The following is a 20,104-nucleotide window of genomic DNA, read 5'->3' as shown; positions in this document are numbered from 1 at the left end:
TAAGCCTTTGGCTCTCTATTTCAGTAATACATGATAGTTTATTTATTTGCAGTTACAATCTAGTTGAACAAAGAATTAAAAAAAAAAAAACTAAACCATACTATACTGACAGAGCCTGTGTAGCTCAGTGGATGTGGCGTTTGCACACCACCGCGCTAGGCCGCACGAAGGAAGTCTTGGTTTCGAGTCTAGTCGGCGACTAGAGGAAATTTTTTTAAGCCTTTTTTCGACCGGTTCCCGAGTTAGTCGATCTCTGGCACGGGCAAGCAGGTTCTTCCTCCCGGAAACTCGGGTTTTTCGTCCTGCAAACTCAAGAAAATCGACCGTAGAACCCACATTATTTCAGACATTAAATATATTGTGTTAAGGTTAGAGACCACGAGATGGCGGCACATTTGAGCCGTCTTTCTTCACTGCGTACCGCTTAATTAGTGATAGCCTTGGGCCATCTGTCTCTGATTGGGTACCAGTGGAGATTGAACTGCCCACTCACTCTCCAAAAGTTAGATAGGGCTAAATGGCCTCGCCTACTCCCGTATATACGGGAATAAAAAGGCGTTAGCTGATTTTTTTTTTTTTTTTTTTTACTATACTGACATTGGAGGTCGCAGTATCTCTCAGATACAATTTACTGTGAAATATCACAAACCTTTACATAACATGCGTTAAACTGCCAGCAAAAAAACAGTGTGGAATATCACTCATAGCATACACAGCTCTGTGTACTATGAGACCTACACAGGTCATGAGTAGCTCTGTGAATACACAGCTACTCATGACCTCCAAGCTATACGCTGAATTGTGTAAGAATATTTATATTAAACATTTTGCATGTATCTGTCAGATCAGCTGCGATCTCCGCAGGGTTAAAGCCGCATTAATCAAAACTCTCCACGTATATCAAGGGATTGCTGCAATTAATTTTGCTGCGTTAAACAAAACCGTGTTAAGCAAGGGATAACTGTACTTTAATATTATTACTAGTGGAACTGTTTAAGATGTATTGTAAACAATTACACCTTAAGTTACATCATTTGAATAAATGGCTCTAGCTCTGTGTACTTAGTGTTTTGATTATACCATACATTTCTACAGGATGATGGTTTGAGTTAATGTTTAGATATCTGTTACTCCACTGCTTGACAAAATTAATAAAAGTAGAAATTATGGTGTAACTTGAGCAGTTTGCAATGAAGCGGAGCAAAATTTGGTATGGTGGTGTATAACAGAATAACAAAGAAATAGGAAGACAGCAAGAAATGTTGGTCAGGTATAAGGATTATCAAAAAAAAATCACATTCCAAAAGTTGATATGCTTGAAATATGGTCACAAAACATTGATATAAGGATGTCTAAAATTCTATGGTAACAAATCCCCTTCTTCCACCAAAGCTGACTTAGTGACCAATGCAACGTCTGTTGAGGTACAGTGTGATGCCCAAGGACATCCCACACCTTTGATTGGATTTAAGTCTGGTGATCATGCTGACTATGGCAGTTTTTGGATATCTTTAATTTCATGAGACTCATCCACCTTCATTTAAGCTCTAGGGGCAGTCATGCATGAAAAGAAAATCTGGGACAACTGCACCCCTACCAAATCACACATACAGTGTAAGCTTCCTTCATGGACAGTGTGATAGACCTTAGCTAACTGATCTAAAAGAACAACACTAAAATTGTATAATTATGAATCAGTACCAAAAAAAAAAAAAAAAGCAAATCCTGTGCTCACTAAGTGAATGATTATTCTGGAAATCAGCTTATGCTTGCTTTAAAGAGCACTCCTAATAAAAAAGAAATAAATAAAAAGTTTGGATTGGAAGAGAGAATAAAAAAGCAACCTATGACTACACCCAGAGAGTGTAGTCCAAATACTAGAGAGTTGTTATCGTTGAACATGCCTCAGTTACAATATGTGAAATATTGGATTAAATATTTAATTTTTTTACCTATATAAATAACATTTACTTTTTAATCTCATGGATCGACATAATACATTTTTAGCACATTTAAAAAACATCCAAAAATCCACCTCACAATGGGGGGTGGGGAGTTTTTTTCCTTTCTAGCACATCTACCAAATGGTTCATTATCCTTTGTTTAGAGAAATCCTCCACACACCATCCATTCCAACAAAACCATAGCTAGTTGTTCTAATGACACAGCTCTTGTCAAAGAACTTGGTTATCATCACAACACTTTTTTTAGCTAGTGAAAAATAAAATAAACAAAATATTGCACATCCCCTACCCTCTCATATCTGACACACATCACAACAAGATGGTTCCTATCCCCTATATCTGGAGTGCATCTGAATAGATAGCTAAAGTTCCATGTGCCTGTAACTCAACTTACTTTGGACAAACTGGTAGTATATAAACCTTGAAGAACATGAAAACATTTGCTATCATTGATATTTTCCCTTCGATTGGAAAAGGCCTAAGTTCGATTCTGGTCATTACGGGAAGAATCTTTATATGGACCATTTTAATCGAAGGTGAGTTAGCTGATCTCATATGGAGGTAGCAGGGTTTTTTTCTCCCGGAAACTCTGGTTTTTCATCCTGCATACAGACAAATCACCCTTCAAAACACACACAATTTACAGACAAAAAAATACTAGCTGTGGTGGTGGTGGTGGTGGTAGTGGCCAGTAGGTGGCACTGATGTTGATGATTGGTGGTAGAGGTGGAGACAGAGAGTTGTACAATAGGTGTCCTCCCACGATGAGTCATCGGCCTCCTTGGAGGTGTCACGAATAATAATAATAATAATATATGGAAAACCATGCTCTACTCTTTCACACATGGGGGATTAAATGGATGAAAATACACATACCGACCACTGAATTAGAAATCTTTATGCTGATATGTGTAAATGTCATCACTTATGCAGCCTATATGCAAAATACCAAGTATTTTGCTTGGTCACATGCATCACCACATCTTAGAACATTTAAGAATGCTGCTGGTCAGTAATCAACAATAATGTTGATCATAATGGGAAAAACAGAATCTTCTGGAGTTCGATAAAGGACTTACTGTTGGTGACCAACTGGAGCCACAATTTTTAAACAACAGAGCTGACTGGTTTCTCAAAAAGTGAGATATCCCAGGTGTTCAATTAGTTAAAAAAAACCTATTTTGCTTGTCTAAGAGATCTGTGATCCTAAGACAGTCTGTCAGGAGCAATATTGCTGTCGTCTGAGAAGGCTTGTAGAGACAAACAGAACTTTGTGTGCAGCAATTAACTGAAGCATTTAATGAGGCTGTTCCTGACCCATATCACCAAACTATGCACAAATGATTGAAGAGACTTGGTATTGACAATCACATGACTATACTTAAGTTTCTAATTTAGTGGCCAGTATGTATAGCTGTGTTGCATAGACGTTGTTATAGGTCTGAAAGACTATTTTTGGAATCATCATCAGATATAAAACACTCTTCCCTAACCTTGGTAAGCATAGCTGCATTAATTTGCTAAAAATATGAGGGACAGTCATTCTAAGACCACAGTTTGCCTGACTTCTCTGAATTAACTTCCTTTGTCTGGCTCCTATGGGGTAATTCTTTGTCAGTTACAAATTGAGTTGTTTCTACAATAACCTAGTTAAGTACTGCACGTTCTACAACAGTTGTAATTTGTGCTATGAAAAGGCTGGTTGGAATTCTAAGGAAATATTAAATAGCTTCAATTATTTTGTTCCTCGGGTGTTTATATCATGAAGCACTCCTAGAAATGATTACCCAATACCTTAGCCAGGAGATATGCAGTTCTGTTTAAAAGCCAAAATTAATTTTCCATATCTTCCTGTTGGTGTATAATACAATATGCTGAGTAGACAAACTAGCTATACATGAAAAATGCATCTCAGCAAAAGACCATTAATAAGTTATGTGTAGTTGGTAGCAATGGCTCCCTTGGGTTGAAAAGATTATGTTCAGATTCCATCTAAGGATACAAGGACTTTTCACCTGAAGTAAGTTAGTGATAAACCAGCCAGAAAACACTAAGAAAATAAGATTAACTATCTTATAATTACCAAAAATTTGGTACAATTAACATCACTTCTGAAAACCTGTGATAGGAATAAGGGTAGCTACCCTTCCAACGGACAGTCCATGCAGCTCATTATGTAGTATCTTACTACTATAGTCGACTCTCTCACTATACAAACTTGTAAGGACCACAGAAATAGTACTGAGAACTATGGAACTTTGGTTGGGAATTTTCAGCAGTTTGTTATAGTGAGAGCCAACTGTATTACTAGCTTGAACCCCAATTTCTATATCAGATAGCCAGTATGCTATGGTTCATAGTGTTAGCTTTCTGTACATTTCTTATACCTGAACTTGTATACCATCTTCACATTTCCATCTGTTAATAATATTGCCTGCAGTTAATTTTGGGTGATGCATTCTTTTTACCATTGTGACTAATGGATAAATTACTGCTCTTATGTATAGGCCATATGATGATAGAAATAAACAAATCAGTACATTTTGTTGGAAAACACAGGTGTCCCAATGCTTATTTCAACAGTGTCAATATGCTTTTGTGTGTGTGTATGCACACATATGGACTAATTTATTTTTACTTGAACAGAGGAAGCAAGAAGATCCACTACAGAGTTTCAAGTTTGAAGGCATCACAACATCCAAGGAAAAAACATAAGGAATGAACTTTGTCATTATACCTTTCTAATTTAAAGCTGTAAATAAATTTGCAAAATATTTGTGAATTAAAAGTATTCTTTTTATATTTAAATAACATAAATAGAATTTATATTTACAAAAGGTGGAGTGAGATTACCTCTCTATCAGGGATTTCCTCAAATCAAAAAATTCATGAAGCATTCATACAGGATGTTTTCTATGCAGAACGTTTACATATTGAATAGGGTTATAGCATAATTCAGTTGTGTATGTATAAAAATTCAGTTTCAATTCAGTATAAATTCAGTTGTGTGTGTATAAAAAAAAGCATCTCAGAAAGATTATTGCAGCAAAATTTTGTATTTCAGGTGAGTAACTGTAACTGAAAATATTCTTCCATTTCTCTCAAATTCTTCCATTTCTCACAAAGCTATCCCAATTGCTGATGCTGATAATGGCCACTGTGGTCTGAAGAAAATTCAGCATTCGAATTCATCCCAAAGATGTTTGATGGAGTGGAGATCTGAACTCTGAGCTAGCCAGTCTAACACTTCAATATTGTTTCTTGGAAACGAGTCTTGAATATGCAGTGCAGTATGGCACAGAGCACTGTCATGCTAAAACATGCAAGGGCCACTGCCAAAGTACTCCCACAGCATTAGAAGCATGAAGTTGTCCAGTAATCTATCAGATGTCATGGTTTCGAGCACATCCACCAATGTACTGAGCCTCCACCAAACTTGACAGTTGGAATGATGTAGTCCTGCACAACCGTTCCTCAGATCCAAACATAACCATCAGAGTGAAACATTTGGAAGCATGATTTGTCACTCCATAGAACCCTTTTGCCATCTATGGTTCAGGAAGGTGTGAAAGACATCAGTCCAAATGTCATTTGGCAATGAGGGGGTGATGTGTGGCTTGTTTGCAGCAGCTCTGCCATGGCAACCTAAGGCTGCATACCTTAGGTTACCACTATCTGTGGAGTTCTAGTGCTGACAAATGTCCCTGCAGCATTTTCCAGTGACGTGGAATGCTTGAACATTCTGAAACAGAGCTCCTTGATCTCAATGTGGCCTCCCAGGGCATTTTCCTGTTATGGTAGCATCAACTTTCCATCTACAAATGGCATAAGAATGGTGGATTTCAGTATCCTGAATGTGAATCACAGACTGTTGGAAGTCTGTCAGTTCAGCTGAATGTGGCATCTTTACATCAAGTACGGTGTAAAACATGCAGCACATCCCATCTTTTATTACTGGACTTACACAGACACTCCCTGAACATTTGCATGGGGCAGGATCCAAATTTGCATAGCTGTAAAGTGTTCAAAGACTTGTCAACATCGTGTGTGCATATATATCATGAATTTTGCCCTCTATGATAAACACAAAAAAACAAAATTGCCTCAAGAGCTGCAACAAATACTCTTGCAAGCTGTGATTTGGCCACCACTGCTATATAAAATCACATTCTGCATCACAGAAAACAAGCATATAATATATATTCAACCTATCCCAAAGAAAGGAACAAAAATTCAGTCAGCAAGCTAACATCCTACTGCCTTCATCTCAATATCTTCAAAAATAATGGAGAAAGTCATTAACATTCAACTGCTCCATCAATATGGATACCACAGATATGAGCATTTTGAGAAAAATTAGGGCTTCAATGGAAGATATCAGGAAAGATTCCAAATGGAATGTGATTAGAGAAACATCAACAAACCCAACTAGAACCTCTGATCTTGAGCAAATGTGTAAATACAAAATCAGAGTATTCATTTTGGTGTATTTGAAAGACCTACTAGTAGACAGAATGGAATGGTTTCCTAACTTGTACAAAGAAAAATGCATGATAGAATACAGATGTACCAAGTGGGACATATTGAGAAATATGGATATATTTCTCAATATATATATATATATATATATATATATATATATATATATATATATATATATATATATATATAAGTAGTAGATGTGAGTTTCCCAATGTGGACAAAAAATACTTGTCCACACAGGATGATCTGGCAGGGATTTCATTTTTATTGCATACTGCAAAGACAGTTTTTATAAAAAGACTAGGAACTGGTGACCAGCTGTGATTTTAATTGCCTGATAGTGAATAGAATCCAATCACTGAAACTTACTGAATTGCAGAAGAATGGATTTGGGACCTGTAGTTGAGTTATGATTGAATAAGTGCTGGTTCAAGATGGAGGCTAGAACATGTCTGCTTCCCTCCCCCCAGGTGATGGATGTTCATTATCCTCTGGTACTGACCTTGCAACTGATGTGTGTGAGGCTAGAATGTTAGTTTTGTTGAATGAGATGAATTCCAAGAACTTAGTATCTCTCTCTCTTGCAACGGAGATTTTCATATCAGATGAAGACTAGCAAATGTGCACACAAATGGTCTTCTGTAATGAAAACCTGAATCCAATCTCTTAACTTTCAGTGCCTCTGCAGGACATGCATCCTCATGCATGTCCTGCAGAGGACAAGAAAAAATGACATTTATTCATCATCATCAAATCATCATATGAGATTGAAACCCTGAAAGTGAGCCCCATGCAGAGTGAAAGTTATGCAAACTGTCCAAGTAGAAAAGTTGTCTACTGAAATTGTTTTTCTATAATGCAAGAATGTCAAAAGATGATAATGTCATCCACACCGAGCATTATTCACAATTGGAGGAAGTTATGCTGTTATCAAGTTACTTTGATGCAGACAGTGCAACACTTAAAATTGACCTTTGTGGAAGTTCCTGCTCAGACTTGAACGACTCAGCTGAAAAGACCATTCAGTCACTGTAGCACCATGCATCAGGATTCAAATCTCATTTATGCAAGGAACTTTCATCTGAACGTGAGTTAGTCTCATACAGTGAAAGTTATGCAGATTGTCCAAAGAACAGATATAACATATACTATAATATAATAGTCTCAGCCTTAAATTGCCTTGGCTGTAATTTGAACTAAAGTATTCCCTAAATTAAAGAAAAACTGGAAAGGAAGGATTTCTAATATAGAAGCCATAAAACAAAAACTACACAAATGGCAAAAATGTATAGCTACAGACACGTAGGAAGCTGCTAGCTGTCAGTTCATCTCAGTCTTGAACAGTATAAACACGCCACCATAAAAATTAAATTATATTAAGCTGCTGGATTTCAAATATGAGAAATACATTCATTACCATAATGTAGTAGGTTAGGACTGACAGACCATACTCTGGACACCCAATTCACAGAATTAAATGAAAGAAAACTACATTGTTACATAGAAGTCACTGCAAGTCTGAAAGATTTTTGGGTTCAGCAGCAACGATGAAGCACTCTACAAACTGCACTCCCCCTCTGAACAAGTGTGGCAGCATTAATTTACCAAACATTTGGGAAGTGATCATTTTAAGGTTGCTTTCAACTTAACAATTATAAGCATTTTATACAACCCTAAAGCACACTATGTTAATTCAAAATTGTAATAAATAAATGAACTACTTCCATAATTACTTGATTGTTTTAGTGCCTTATGTTGACATGGTGTTCTGTGATGTAAAGCTATTTAAAATCCATCAAAATATTAGCATAAAAAAAATCTCTTATTTTCTATACCAGCGTTTCTCAACCTTTCTAAGCCCAAGGACCAATAAAATGCCTAAAACAATTCAATGGACCACTAAGTTTTAATTTTTTTTTAAATGTATGTAGAGATTACCAACATTTTGGAAAAACTGTGCCTTTTATAACATAATAAATCTAAAAGCATGTTTTGAATACATGTGGAAACATAATTAAGTTGGAAGTAAAGGATTAAATGTGTATCATCACTGAACAAAGTTTTAAGTTTTATTAAACAAATAAAGGTGTCAGTTTCCGATTTGCTGTGGGCAAATTAATGGGTATATCAACGCCGTCCCGCTGATACACCCATTCATCTGCCCACAGCAACTTTTATATTTTATATGGTATCCCCATTCATCTACCCATACTCATGAAGCTGGCTGCAGAACACTTTTATCTTCATGCAATCTCTGATTCGACCTGCGACGTGTAGACGGTTCCATTCGCTAAGTGCATTGTGAGATGAGGGGAAAATGTTGTTCTTATCTTACTCTATCCATCATAATACTGAATACAAACTTTACATCCAGGGATTCTATCATGGATGACATCCATTGTCCTGTCCAAACCATCCCCTGCATATACCCAAAAATTTCACTCAGAACATCCCAAAGCCATTAATGACCCCCCCCCCCCCATCCACACACACACACACTTCCGGCCGATAAGAATCGCCTTATTTCCATGACCAGCAAAAAAAAAATTTAAGACATCCTGTTATGCTAGGTCCTTCCTGATATCTATAAACAGTCCAACCCACGATGTCAGTCGCAAAGTGTCATCTAGGTGGTCAGGCACAATTTCCCACCAGCGACCGTATATACCGTACGCATGTGATTTGTACTAATCATGTTATGATGGTGGTTTTAATGATATCCATCCTGTTTTATTCAGAGGCACAACAGGGGTCATCTTAAATCTGGCAGATTCATTAATCGTGTGGTGGTTTTATTTATATCCGTCCTGTGTGCTGCTTGTATTTGTTACGTTGTGATGTGTGTTTCTGTACAATCCATGATTGCACGGATGTTGTCTGCATGCGACGGATTCGGTGTGCTAGGCTACTTATTCCCGCAAGTGACCGTACAAGATATGGAACTTCGCTGAACTGGACGTGGGCAGCCATCCTCCTCGCCAGCAGAGCTGAGCCTCACCTTGACATCACTTTACGTAACTTTCATTTCATCCCTGAATTTGCCCGATTTCGGAAATGGATTAATTCCAAAACCAGGAACGAGAATAATCGGAGACTGTAGTCCAAATAAATAATATGATATAATCAGTGGTGTAGCTAGAGCTTTTGCCACCCGGGGCTGTCCCTGAGTTTGCTGCCCTTCTCAATACTCACCAAACCCTACAAAAAGTCTAAACGATGTATTGGGGAATAAATTAAAACACTATGTTTATTTTTGAAGTAAAACTTTAATTTCAACATTCTAAAATGTTATTTTTCTTGCTTTTCTGTTAGTAAAATCGTCGATGACATTGGCGAAGTCTATTTTATAGTAATGTAGGTAATTCTTAATCAATTTTATTTAGAAAAAGGCCTTTCACAACTAGCAACACTTACAGCAATTGTGAGGAAATTTTTACAGTAGTATTACAATATTTGGAACTGAGTTCTCTAGTCTGTATTTTAGAATTAACTGCAAAAGTTCAAAAAGGTTCAAAGTACCACCAGGGGGACCTCTCTCTCCGCTCCTCCCTAGCTACGCCACTAGATATAATTATGTTACTACTTACTTATTTTAATGAGATGGTTCAGCTTCTCGGCCTTTGCAGAGTTGCTTGATATCTGGCTCCATATTGGTCAACTTCAGTCGAAGATCGCCACGCACTCTAAGACGATTTCTGTATTTTGGTTTTATTTGAAGGAGCGATGAAAATCCTTTCTCACAAAGATAGGTTATAGAAAGTGCATGACAATTTTTAATGCTTCTTCAGATAATTCGGGAAATTCACTTCTCACTTAAGGCGAGATCCAGGATTGAGCCAAATCAAGATCACGAAATTGCATTTTAAGCCCACTCACTGTCACTTGAAAGCTCAATTAACTATTCTTTTTTCGATAACGAAAGGTCGTTCTGTGACTATAAGCCTGAAATACATTTCAAACCCACAGAAATTTCTTATAAAAGTTATTCGGAAAATATATTTCAAAATTCTGCTTCAGAGATTTGAGGTGATCACAAACCCTTTCCAGAAACTCAGAATCAACAAAAAGATAATTTTCCACTAAAAAGGAATCGAATGTTGTGATAGATGCAAATTATCTTCTTTTACATAACTAATGCACAACACGAGTTTTTTTTTTTTTTTCTTTCTCGAGTGCCTTTATTTTGTCGTAGACATCAAGAACAGTTAAAGAATTTCCCTGAAGGGAGAGATTTAGTTCATTTAATTTCGAAAAAATATCTGAAAGATAGGATAGCGTTGATAACCATGCTTCGTCAACAAGGAGCGATGCAAAATTAGAATTACGTTCATTTACAAACAATAAAACTTCGTGCCTTAATTCAAATAACCTTGTTAGTACTTCGCCCCTGGAAAGCCAGCGAATTTCAGAATAAAGCAAAAGTTGTATATATTCAGTGCCCATTTCATCGCAGAGTACTGAAAATAACCTGTTATTTAACGATCGAGCCTTAATAAAATTAACTAGATTTACAGCCTTGTATAGCACAGCTTTAAATTCTGGTGGCATTCCTTTGGAGGCCAACCTTTCCCTATGTATGGAACAATGTACCCAATTCATATCCGGAGCCACTTCCTTGACCATAGAAACAATCCCCAACTATGCCTGCCTGTAAGGGCCGAGCTCCATCGGAACAGAAGCCCATGCATTTTTCCCACTGGATCCCTTTATATATTATGTAATTATTGAGAGTGTGAAATATTTCTTCTCCAGTTGTTCGGGATGACAAAGTTCTACGAAACACTATCATCACGAATGTTGTTATCATGCGCATATCTTACGTAGCATATTAACTGCGCATCACTTGTAACATCAGTAGTCTCGTCTATTTGTAATGCATAATAAGGGCTCTTCTTAACTCTTTCGATTAACTCAGATTCTACGTCACCTGCCATATCATTCATTCTGCGACCGACAGTGTCATTGAAAGAGAAGTCAAATCAACATGTTTTAGTAACTTGTTGCAAAACATCGTTTTTATGACATCTTTTATAGCTGGAAGTAGCAAATTTTCCCCTATAGAATGAGGTTTCCCTGTTTTCGCTATGTTGTGCTAACTTAAGAAATAGGATGTTTCCAGTACCTTGCTATTAATCGAAAGTTTATTTTTCGCCCATGGCCGAAACTACATCTTTCTCATGATTTAATGTCGCTGAAATTGGCTTCTTTTTTTTTTTTTCACATCACAATGTTTAGTTTCTAAATGTCGGAGTTTCGCAGGTTTCATGCACTCGTTCGTCAACACTTCTTAACACAAAACCCATCGAGGTTTCTGTTCACTTTCATCTCCACACCAAGTAAACCTGAATTCCAAATATGAACTCTTATATTTCCTAATGTATTTTTTCTTTGAACTGTTTGTTTCTTCTACTTTAATAGTATCAGATTTACTCGCCGTTAAAATACGTGTATTACAATTAGGGTTAGCATCAGCTGTTTCGTTTGCCCTTCTTTTCAAAGTCTTTGTTCTAGGCCACTTTTCCATTATTAAAAAAAGATTCCAAAAAATATATAAATACTGGGGTTAACTCACGACACACTTTGTCCAAGTATCATTTAGCACTTCTGAAGATCTACTGAGCCTTAGTTGAAGGAGGAATACCTTCAGTAATAAAAATCAATAAACAAGCAATTGGTTGAAATGTGGATAACACATGTTCACTTCAAATCTGACAAAACAGTAAGGGAAGGCGGAAGGAAGCAATAAAACTGTACTGTTGTTCCCTTGATCCCTCAGATTATTCGTCATTCTGCCGCTATAAATTATTGTAGTGCCATAATGACGAGTAATAAAAGAGGGGTGAAGTGAACACTAATATAGTTTTATTGCTTCCGCCTTTAACATTCTGAAGCTATTTGTTGGTTTTTTAAAGTCTCCATTTGATTTCAATAATTTGCTTATTCAATTTTAATTTGTTTGGATAATTAAAAAATATATATTTATTTAATTAATTTAAATTTGCCTGCGGACCACCTGTCCCATCAGAGTGGACCGCAGGTTGAGAAACACTGTTCTATACTATTAAGATGAAATATATAGCTACCGATCAAGCATAGTTTAATACAGACTAAGTCAAACCCTAGCAAATAAAATTTTGTTGAAATTTAGCCAATAAAAATTGTTTCATTAGATCATTAGTTACATTTACTCGGTGATTAGTTATGTTCATCTTTTTTGGACTGAATGAAACCGAGAAAATAGATAAATTAATTTAATGGAGTGCACAACATGTTTCATCAAAACGACTTCTTCAGGTGTGGTAACACTTAAAGCAAATTAAAAAAACCATAAAAACACTGGGTCATTATAATACCAGACTTGTAAACTAAAGTTAATTATAGTCCGTTCTATAGTTCTATTGTGGTGCAAATGCGAGTGTATGAGTTCACACGTATGCCAGTATCTAATTGCAGAACTATGCGAGTCAGGAAGACTACAACTGAGGTTGCAGTTGATGTGAGAAGGGTCTAGTACAATTTCTTAGGATTCAACTATGCACCGTTCTACTTTATCGTGACAAATATAAATAAACGTTTGATCTTACGTTCCAATCTACTCTGTGTTGGTGCCTTCATTGTTTGTGTTCACTAAAAATAAGACATGACTTGAGAGTGCGCTTCCTCTGATTCTGTTGTATGAAATATCTCTCTGATGTTCCTCTAGCCATAGATGGATTGACTTCTCAGTATGGCCTCCCACAATCACATATTATTTTATATACACCAGGGAACTGAAGATGGTTATGAGCTTGTTTTGGGTGGCTTAGAACTGACCTTAGTTTTGGAAGAGTTGAAAAACACATTTTTAAAATATTCTCCCCAGTTTCCAGGAGAGAAAGCTGATATATGGTAAAGAAATATAACCCTTCGGGTTGTTAGGGATCTCTGTGTTGTTTTGAGGGCAGTGGCAGCTGGTGACAATAGAAACAGGTGGGGCCAGGGGCCAAAAACAACTTACTTTTTTTATATTTATATAATGGGTTCTATTTTTGATTTATGGTTATTATTTCTATTACAATAATGTATAGTCAGAATCCACTGATGCATTGAGCTATTAATTTTTTTAAATTGTTAGGACATAACATATACGGGCTCAACGTATTAATAACTCGAAAGATTTGCAGTTGCAGACATAGCTTAATGGACTAGAGCAGTAGACGCTGGTTCGACTCCAGCTGGCCGTCGTACAAAATATTTTCGAGTTTTCATTTTTCAAGCGTTTAAAAAAAAGTGATTATTTCTAATAACTGGATTCGTGTTTTTGTATTCGCTCAGAAAGATGTTTTAGGTCTTTACAACCACTGAGTGTCCACAAGCTCTCGCCACCAAACAAAACAATAAACACAGAACAGAACACTTTCATCACTCACACTAAGCCGTGATTTCTTGTCAAACCAGGTTACATAAAATGTTCTTGTTTTTTTACCATCTTGATGAGTAATACGCACATCTCTGGGTTGGTATGTGCCAAGTCTTTTGATTTCTAATTTTTCGTCTTAGCTCAGTGGATGTGGCGCTTGGCCGCACGAAGGAAGACTTGGTTTCGAGTCTAGTCGGCGACTAGAGGAAATTTTTCTAAGCCTTTTTTCTACCGGTTCCCGAGTTAGTCGATCTCTGGCACGGGCAAACAGGTTTTTCCTCCGGAAACTCGGGTTTTTCGTCCTGTAAACTCAAGAAAATTGACCGTAGAACCCACATTATTTCAGACATTAAATATATTGTGTTAGGGACCACGAGATGGCGGCACATTTGAGCCGTCTCTCTTCACTGAGTACCGCTTAATTAGTGATAGCCTTGGGCCATCTATCTCTGATTGGTACCAGTGGAGATTGAACTGCCCACTCAGTCTCCAAAAGTTAGATATGGCTAAATGGCCTCGCCTACTCCCCGTATACGGGAATAAAAAGGCGTTAGCTGATTTTTTTTTCCTTCTTCTAGACTTAATAATGAGAAATGTTTTTCCAATAAACTATCAATTTTGTTCATAGTTAAAATGTTTGGTTTATGGACATAAAAATTTTAACTTTAAAATAAATTATAACAAAAAACAACAATAATAATTAAACACACTAAAAACAATAAAAGAGATCAACAACGAGAATAAATAATAAGGCAATGAAAGAATCGTGCGTTATTTGCGTACAAACACAGTGATTGGGCCAGACTAAACTGGCCCCAAGATAAGTGTTGCACCCGGTAAACAAACACAATTGCTAGTGCACTTGCCTCATACATGCCCTGTGTTCTACACGTATAAAATGTATAAAATAGGGCCAGCCGTGGCTGGCCCCAGAGACCGTACTAATTCGCATTATACAATATTGCCACAAAATACTACAGTAAATTTTTTATTAAACAAAAAAAATAATTACAAGAAACATTATTTAAAACTACAATTATTGGACTACTTATACAAATATAGGTGGGGCCCGGCCCCTATAGACGAGCCACCACTGGGTGCTGGTATTGCCTCAATGTTTTTGGAAGAGTATCCATTATTTAAGAGAAAGTTCTTTCTAGATATTGTAGTTCTTCATTGGATAATACTGAGCGAGTACGGTGAGCCAATGTAGAAATGATACCTAACTTTTGCTGGATAGTGATGTGAGGATGCACGTAGGTGTATATCCGTGTGTGTTGTTTTCCTGAAGATTGAGATCCTTAAAGAATCAGACATCTCAGTAAGCTTCGTGTCTCGAAATGAAAGGGAATCATTTTCTTAAATCTCTACGGTAAATTTTATGTCTTGGTGGAAGTTGTTTAAATGATTTAGGAAAATGTGACGATTCTCTACACCCTAGGTAGCACGTCAACGATTTACAGGTGATATTCTTTTATACACATCAATTATTCAACTTTTTTTTTTAATTATTACAATATGTACAAGTTAAATTTTGTTTTACAAGTGGGAGCAGCTATGAAGACGTGCATATGATTGGTGTGGTATTAACAAAACATCACTCGACCCAAAGATAAAAGCAATTGACAATAATTGTTGAGTGGAAATGCTAATTCTCTTAAACCGAATTCCATAACATCTGAAACTCAACAACATTCACTATAAATTTCTTAGTTTTGACACATTCACGACTGGATGTCGTTTATCGTTCCAGCAGAACTTCTCATTACCGGCGGGCTCAACTCACAAAATTTCGACAGTTGGTTGAATTTTATGGCTGCTTGTTTGCATTTGAGCTGGCAGGTAAGCTCACACTCATTATATGCCATGTTTCAATATTGGTAAAATTTTATTTGAATTTAGCCTTTGTGATCAGTCATGACATCGAGAATTTCAAATGCAATAAAACAAACACTTATATAATATGTGGATAGATATTAAATCCAACATAATTTCAGAGCCGAATACAGAAACTAAAAGTTTCGTATTACGTATAAGAATTCGTGCTAGAAGAAATATATTCTGGTAGATCAGATTTCTCGACGGTCAGGGTTGAGCTAAGAATTCGGAATCTTGAGGTTTAATTACGGCTTTCGCTCGACTGACTCTTAGTTTTCAGATTAAATTGAGGGTTGATTTCGCGATTGAGGAGGTTTTCAATTGAAAAAGTACGATTTTTATTCCTGTAGATGGGTGACAGGCTACAGGAATTTTGCTGGCAGGTCCCTAGACCTGCGGGATTTTATCAATTGCGAGGAATAGTGTCGTCATCGCCATAAGCGGGAAGGAAGATGACGATTACATAGAATCACAATATAGAAGTAGGGTGCTCAGTATTTTCAAAAACATAAAAAAATTTGAACATGAGTGGCCTGGCATCATTAACGTATACTACTTGTCTGGAGAAGATGATGAGGGCAAATACACTCCCACATAGAAGAGAAGCTGGATTTAGTGGTCTCCACTCCCACAGATTTTGAAGAGGTCTGTGCGTGCAAGAAGCTCAAAACAATAGAGCCACCCAAGGACAAAGGAATGGATGAAGATGTAGAAGAGAAGCTTCTCCCTGCAGAACAAAAGACACAGGAGGGGGTACAAGACCTTCCACCTCCTAAAGAACCTCCCAAAAAAAGGAAGGAAGTGGCTTTCCCAAAATCAGAGAAAAAACACCATCGAAGCCACTCCAGGAAGAGCACGGACTCCACAACATCGGAGTCCGAAATGGAGGTGGAAACCCCCTCCAGACACAAGGAAAGTGTCAACTCTAAAATCAAAAAATTTACCGGCTCCCAGTTTAACTTATACGACTATGACATCAAAGATAACAAGATCGTCAGCTTCAAGATCAAGAACATTCGCCACGAGTTCGAGGTACTCTCGAGCTCGTGTGGTAAACTGGAAGCCGGTCTGCAGGGAGCAGCTTCTCTTCTACATCTTCATCCATTCCTTTGTCCTTGGGTGGCTCTATTGTTTTGAGCTTCTTGCACGCACAGACCTTCAAAATCAAAATTTTGAAGAGGTCTGTGCGTGCAAGAAGCTCAAAACAATAGAGCCACCCAAGGACAAAGGAATGGATGAAGATGGTCCCATCTTGGACTCCTCTGCCTCTTCCAAAGAGAAGATATACCCCCGATCATTCTCCGTGAAAAGCGCAGATGGACGTCCATAAGGACCACCATGTCCAATCTGCAAATATCATGAAAAACAGCCAAAAATGTTGAGGACAGCATAAAGATTCAACCCGCCACTGTAATGGACTACAGAAGATTGACCAAAGAGAAAGATTGACCGGAGAAACTCCTGAAGGTGGTTCTTCGAAGTGTTTCTAATGACATCTGCAGATGAAATCGCTGCCGATCTTTGCTATCAAGACGTACCACCCATCATGGTCAGCAGAATGATCAAAGCTGACAAGAGCCCGATGCCTCTTGTCTTGGTAGAAATCCATCAGGCCTACAAAAACATATATGAGGTGACATCGATCTGTAGACTTAAGATCAGTCCTAAACCTCTTAGGAAAAGGGCTTCAACAGGATAGTGCCACAGATGCCAGAATTTGGCCATGCTCAGAAACTATGCTGAGCAGAGTTCAGATGCCTTAAGTGCAGGGAGAGCCACCCTGCCAACTGCGGTGGCCCTCACCTGCCAATTATAAAGGATGTGTTCAACAGACGGTCGGAGACAGCCAAACAGTCTTCCTCCTCTAGCACAGGAATACCAGAGGTTCCTGCACCATAGCCAGAGACCCAACGGCAGACAAGACCTTATGCAGATGTGGCCTGTTCCAACAAGTCGACACAAGAAACAGAATCAACCAGCAGCACCTATAAACCTGATCGCTCTTATTACTGCCTCTCTAGCAAACATGCTACAAGATTTTAGCATGTCTAAACCCTTCAGCAACCTCTACAAAAAGATTCCCATGTGAAAAAAGCCATCCTCACGGCACTTATAGATGAATAGAAATAAACTAATTCTAGCCTCTCTACCAATCTTTGCAAGGAATGCAAATGGCCTCAGAAACAAAATTTTAGAGCTCCAAGCCTTTACTCAGAGAAATCAGGCAGATGTTGTTCTAATAAGTGAGATACATCTAAGACCTTCAAACAGCCCTAAAATTAGGTGACATCACGCATACAGAATGGGCAGGCTAACCTACGGAGGCGGTGGCACGGCCATTTTTATTAAAAATTATATCAAACACAATTCTGTAAATACCCCTCCAACTTCTAACCTTGAGGTCACAGGCCTGAAGGTTTTCACAAGCTCGGCTGGCAGACTGAAAATCTACGCGGCCTGTAACCAGCTACGCAGGCTCCACTTCAGCTACGAAGGCTCCAATTCCGCAGTTGTGGCAGCCCACTCTGAACGAACCCGTCACTGCTGACATCCTGGATATAGCTATTCTGCAAAATATCAAATTCCAGTACAGCCTAAAATCATTGAATGATCTGACATCTGATCACAACCCAATCCTACTCCAGCTGGGAAAACAACATCTGTCTCCTCCCTCTCACTCATTTATATCGGGAGAAATTATCAAAAGTACTCCCGGACTACATCAGTCCTGCTCCTCATATAAGTTCAAAAGAAAATGTCGAAACTGCAGTCACAAGTCTCATCCAACAAATTAACTCCGCTATAATGGCAGCCACTTCCTATAAATCTGTCCCCATGCCTGGCCATCTGCAAGAAGACATTTTGAACTTAATCAGAGAAAAAATAGAGCAAGGAAAATATTTCGCCATACCCGCACGCCACAAGACAAAACAGGTCTTAACAGACTAAATGGTGTAGTGAGAGATGCACGCAAAGATTACAGAGATCAGTTATTGGAAGAAAAGTTAGCTTCTAACTCACCTACTGATCACTCTATCTGGGGACTATTGAGGAATATCAGAAACAAAGGCAGATACCTTCCCCCTATATATTCTGACCAGGGCCTTGTTCACACAGATGTAGAAAAGGCAGAAGCCATAGCAAAAAATTTAGAAGAGCAGTGCAAAACTTCATATGAAAACTTCAAGCACCTGTATAAAATTCACAGACAGGTCAGACACTTATTAAAACTCCCTGATACCTGTGCTGACCACATTGCACCCACATCACCTGCTAAAATATATGATATAAAAAATGTAAAGAACAAAAAAGCTCCTGGTCCAGATGGCATTGTAAATAAAGCGATCAAGCTGCTGCTCCGAAAAGCTGTAGTGCACCTGACCATAATATTAAATGCAACATTAATCTGGTTTTCAGCAATACCATAGTACTACTCAACAAATTCTCAGAATAGTTGAATATATCACCACCAGCTACAACTAGCATCAATACATTGAGCTGTTTTTCTTGATTTATCCAAAGCTTTTGACAAAATTTGCACTTTGGATTACTACATAAACTTATCTCAGCAGGTATCTCATTGAAAATGGTACACATAATTAGATCATATCTACAGAATAGAAGCATGCAAGTCAACTCAGCCCAGCGCCATATCTTGGCCGGAGTTCCGTAAGGATCCTTACTGGCTGCATTGCTTTTCTCTATGTAAATGTCAGACGTTCCGCACAACCCTATATGCAGATGATACAGCATATTAGTCAGATCTCTTCGGCCACACCTTGTTACTAAAAAACTTCAAGAAAACCTTCTAAAGTTATAGAAATCGTTCTCCAAATTGAGACTACAAATAAACCCTCAAAAGACCACAGCCATTCTGTTCACGAAAAGATCGATATCTCCTGCAGGAGACGTCTTACTGTTCAATACTAAAATTCCCTAGCAGACAGAAACAAAATACCTTGGTGTAGCTGGACAAAATATTAACTTTTAGCCAGCACATCAAGTATATGTGTGAAAAGGCATCTAAAGCCATCGCTCAATCTACCCCTAATCAACAGGACAACAAGCTAAACATCAGAGAGCCATACCTCCAATACTAATATTCTCAAACTGCGATGTGTACAAAACAAGTGCTTACGAATGATTCTAAACGCTCCATGGTTCGTCAGAAACAATCAACTTCAACGAGATACAAATATTCCCATATCTTCTCTTACCATATCTTCTTTTATTGTACCAGGGATACAATAAAACTACTTGTTTTTTTTTTTTTTTTTTTGCAATTGCAGTATAATTGTTGTTGGGGAGGGCGTGTAGTACCGCGAGGGGGAGCAAGTTACTATCGTCTCGACGCCATGTTCAAACGTTTTTCGTGTGCGAG

At 37.8% G+C, this 20,104-nt stretch overlaps 1 protein-coding gene across 1 annotated transcript in view; it reads left to right on the top strand.

The window, feature by feature from the left end:
• Positions 1-4,738, top strand: part of Ddx56 (putative ATP-dependent RNA helicase DDX56) — a 178,339-nt gene extending 173,601 nt beyond the window's left edge. Inside the window, exon 16 of the mRNA XM_090414917.1 lies at positions 4,611-4,738. Within this exon, the coding sequence (XP_090271043.1) occupies positions 4,611-4,679 (69 nt within the window). The 3' untranslated portion in view covers positions 4,680-4,738. The remainder of the gene's footprint in view (positions 1-4,610) is intronic.
• The last annotated feature ends 15,366 nt before the right edge of the window (positions 4,739-20,104 follow it).

This window comes from Typopeltis vanoorti, chromosome 26 (assembly GCF_054136105.1).
Source record: "Typopeltis vanoorti isolate ZY-2024b chromosome 26, IOZ_Tvanoo_1.0, whole genome shotgun sequence".
Taxonomy (NCBI): domain Eukaryota; kingdom Metazoa; phylum Arthropoda; class Arachnida; order Uropygi; family Thelyphonidae; genus Typopeltis; species Typopeltis vanoorti.
Note: the sequence above shows the minus strand (reverse complement) of the source record. Positions and strands in the feature narration are given on the sequence as shown.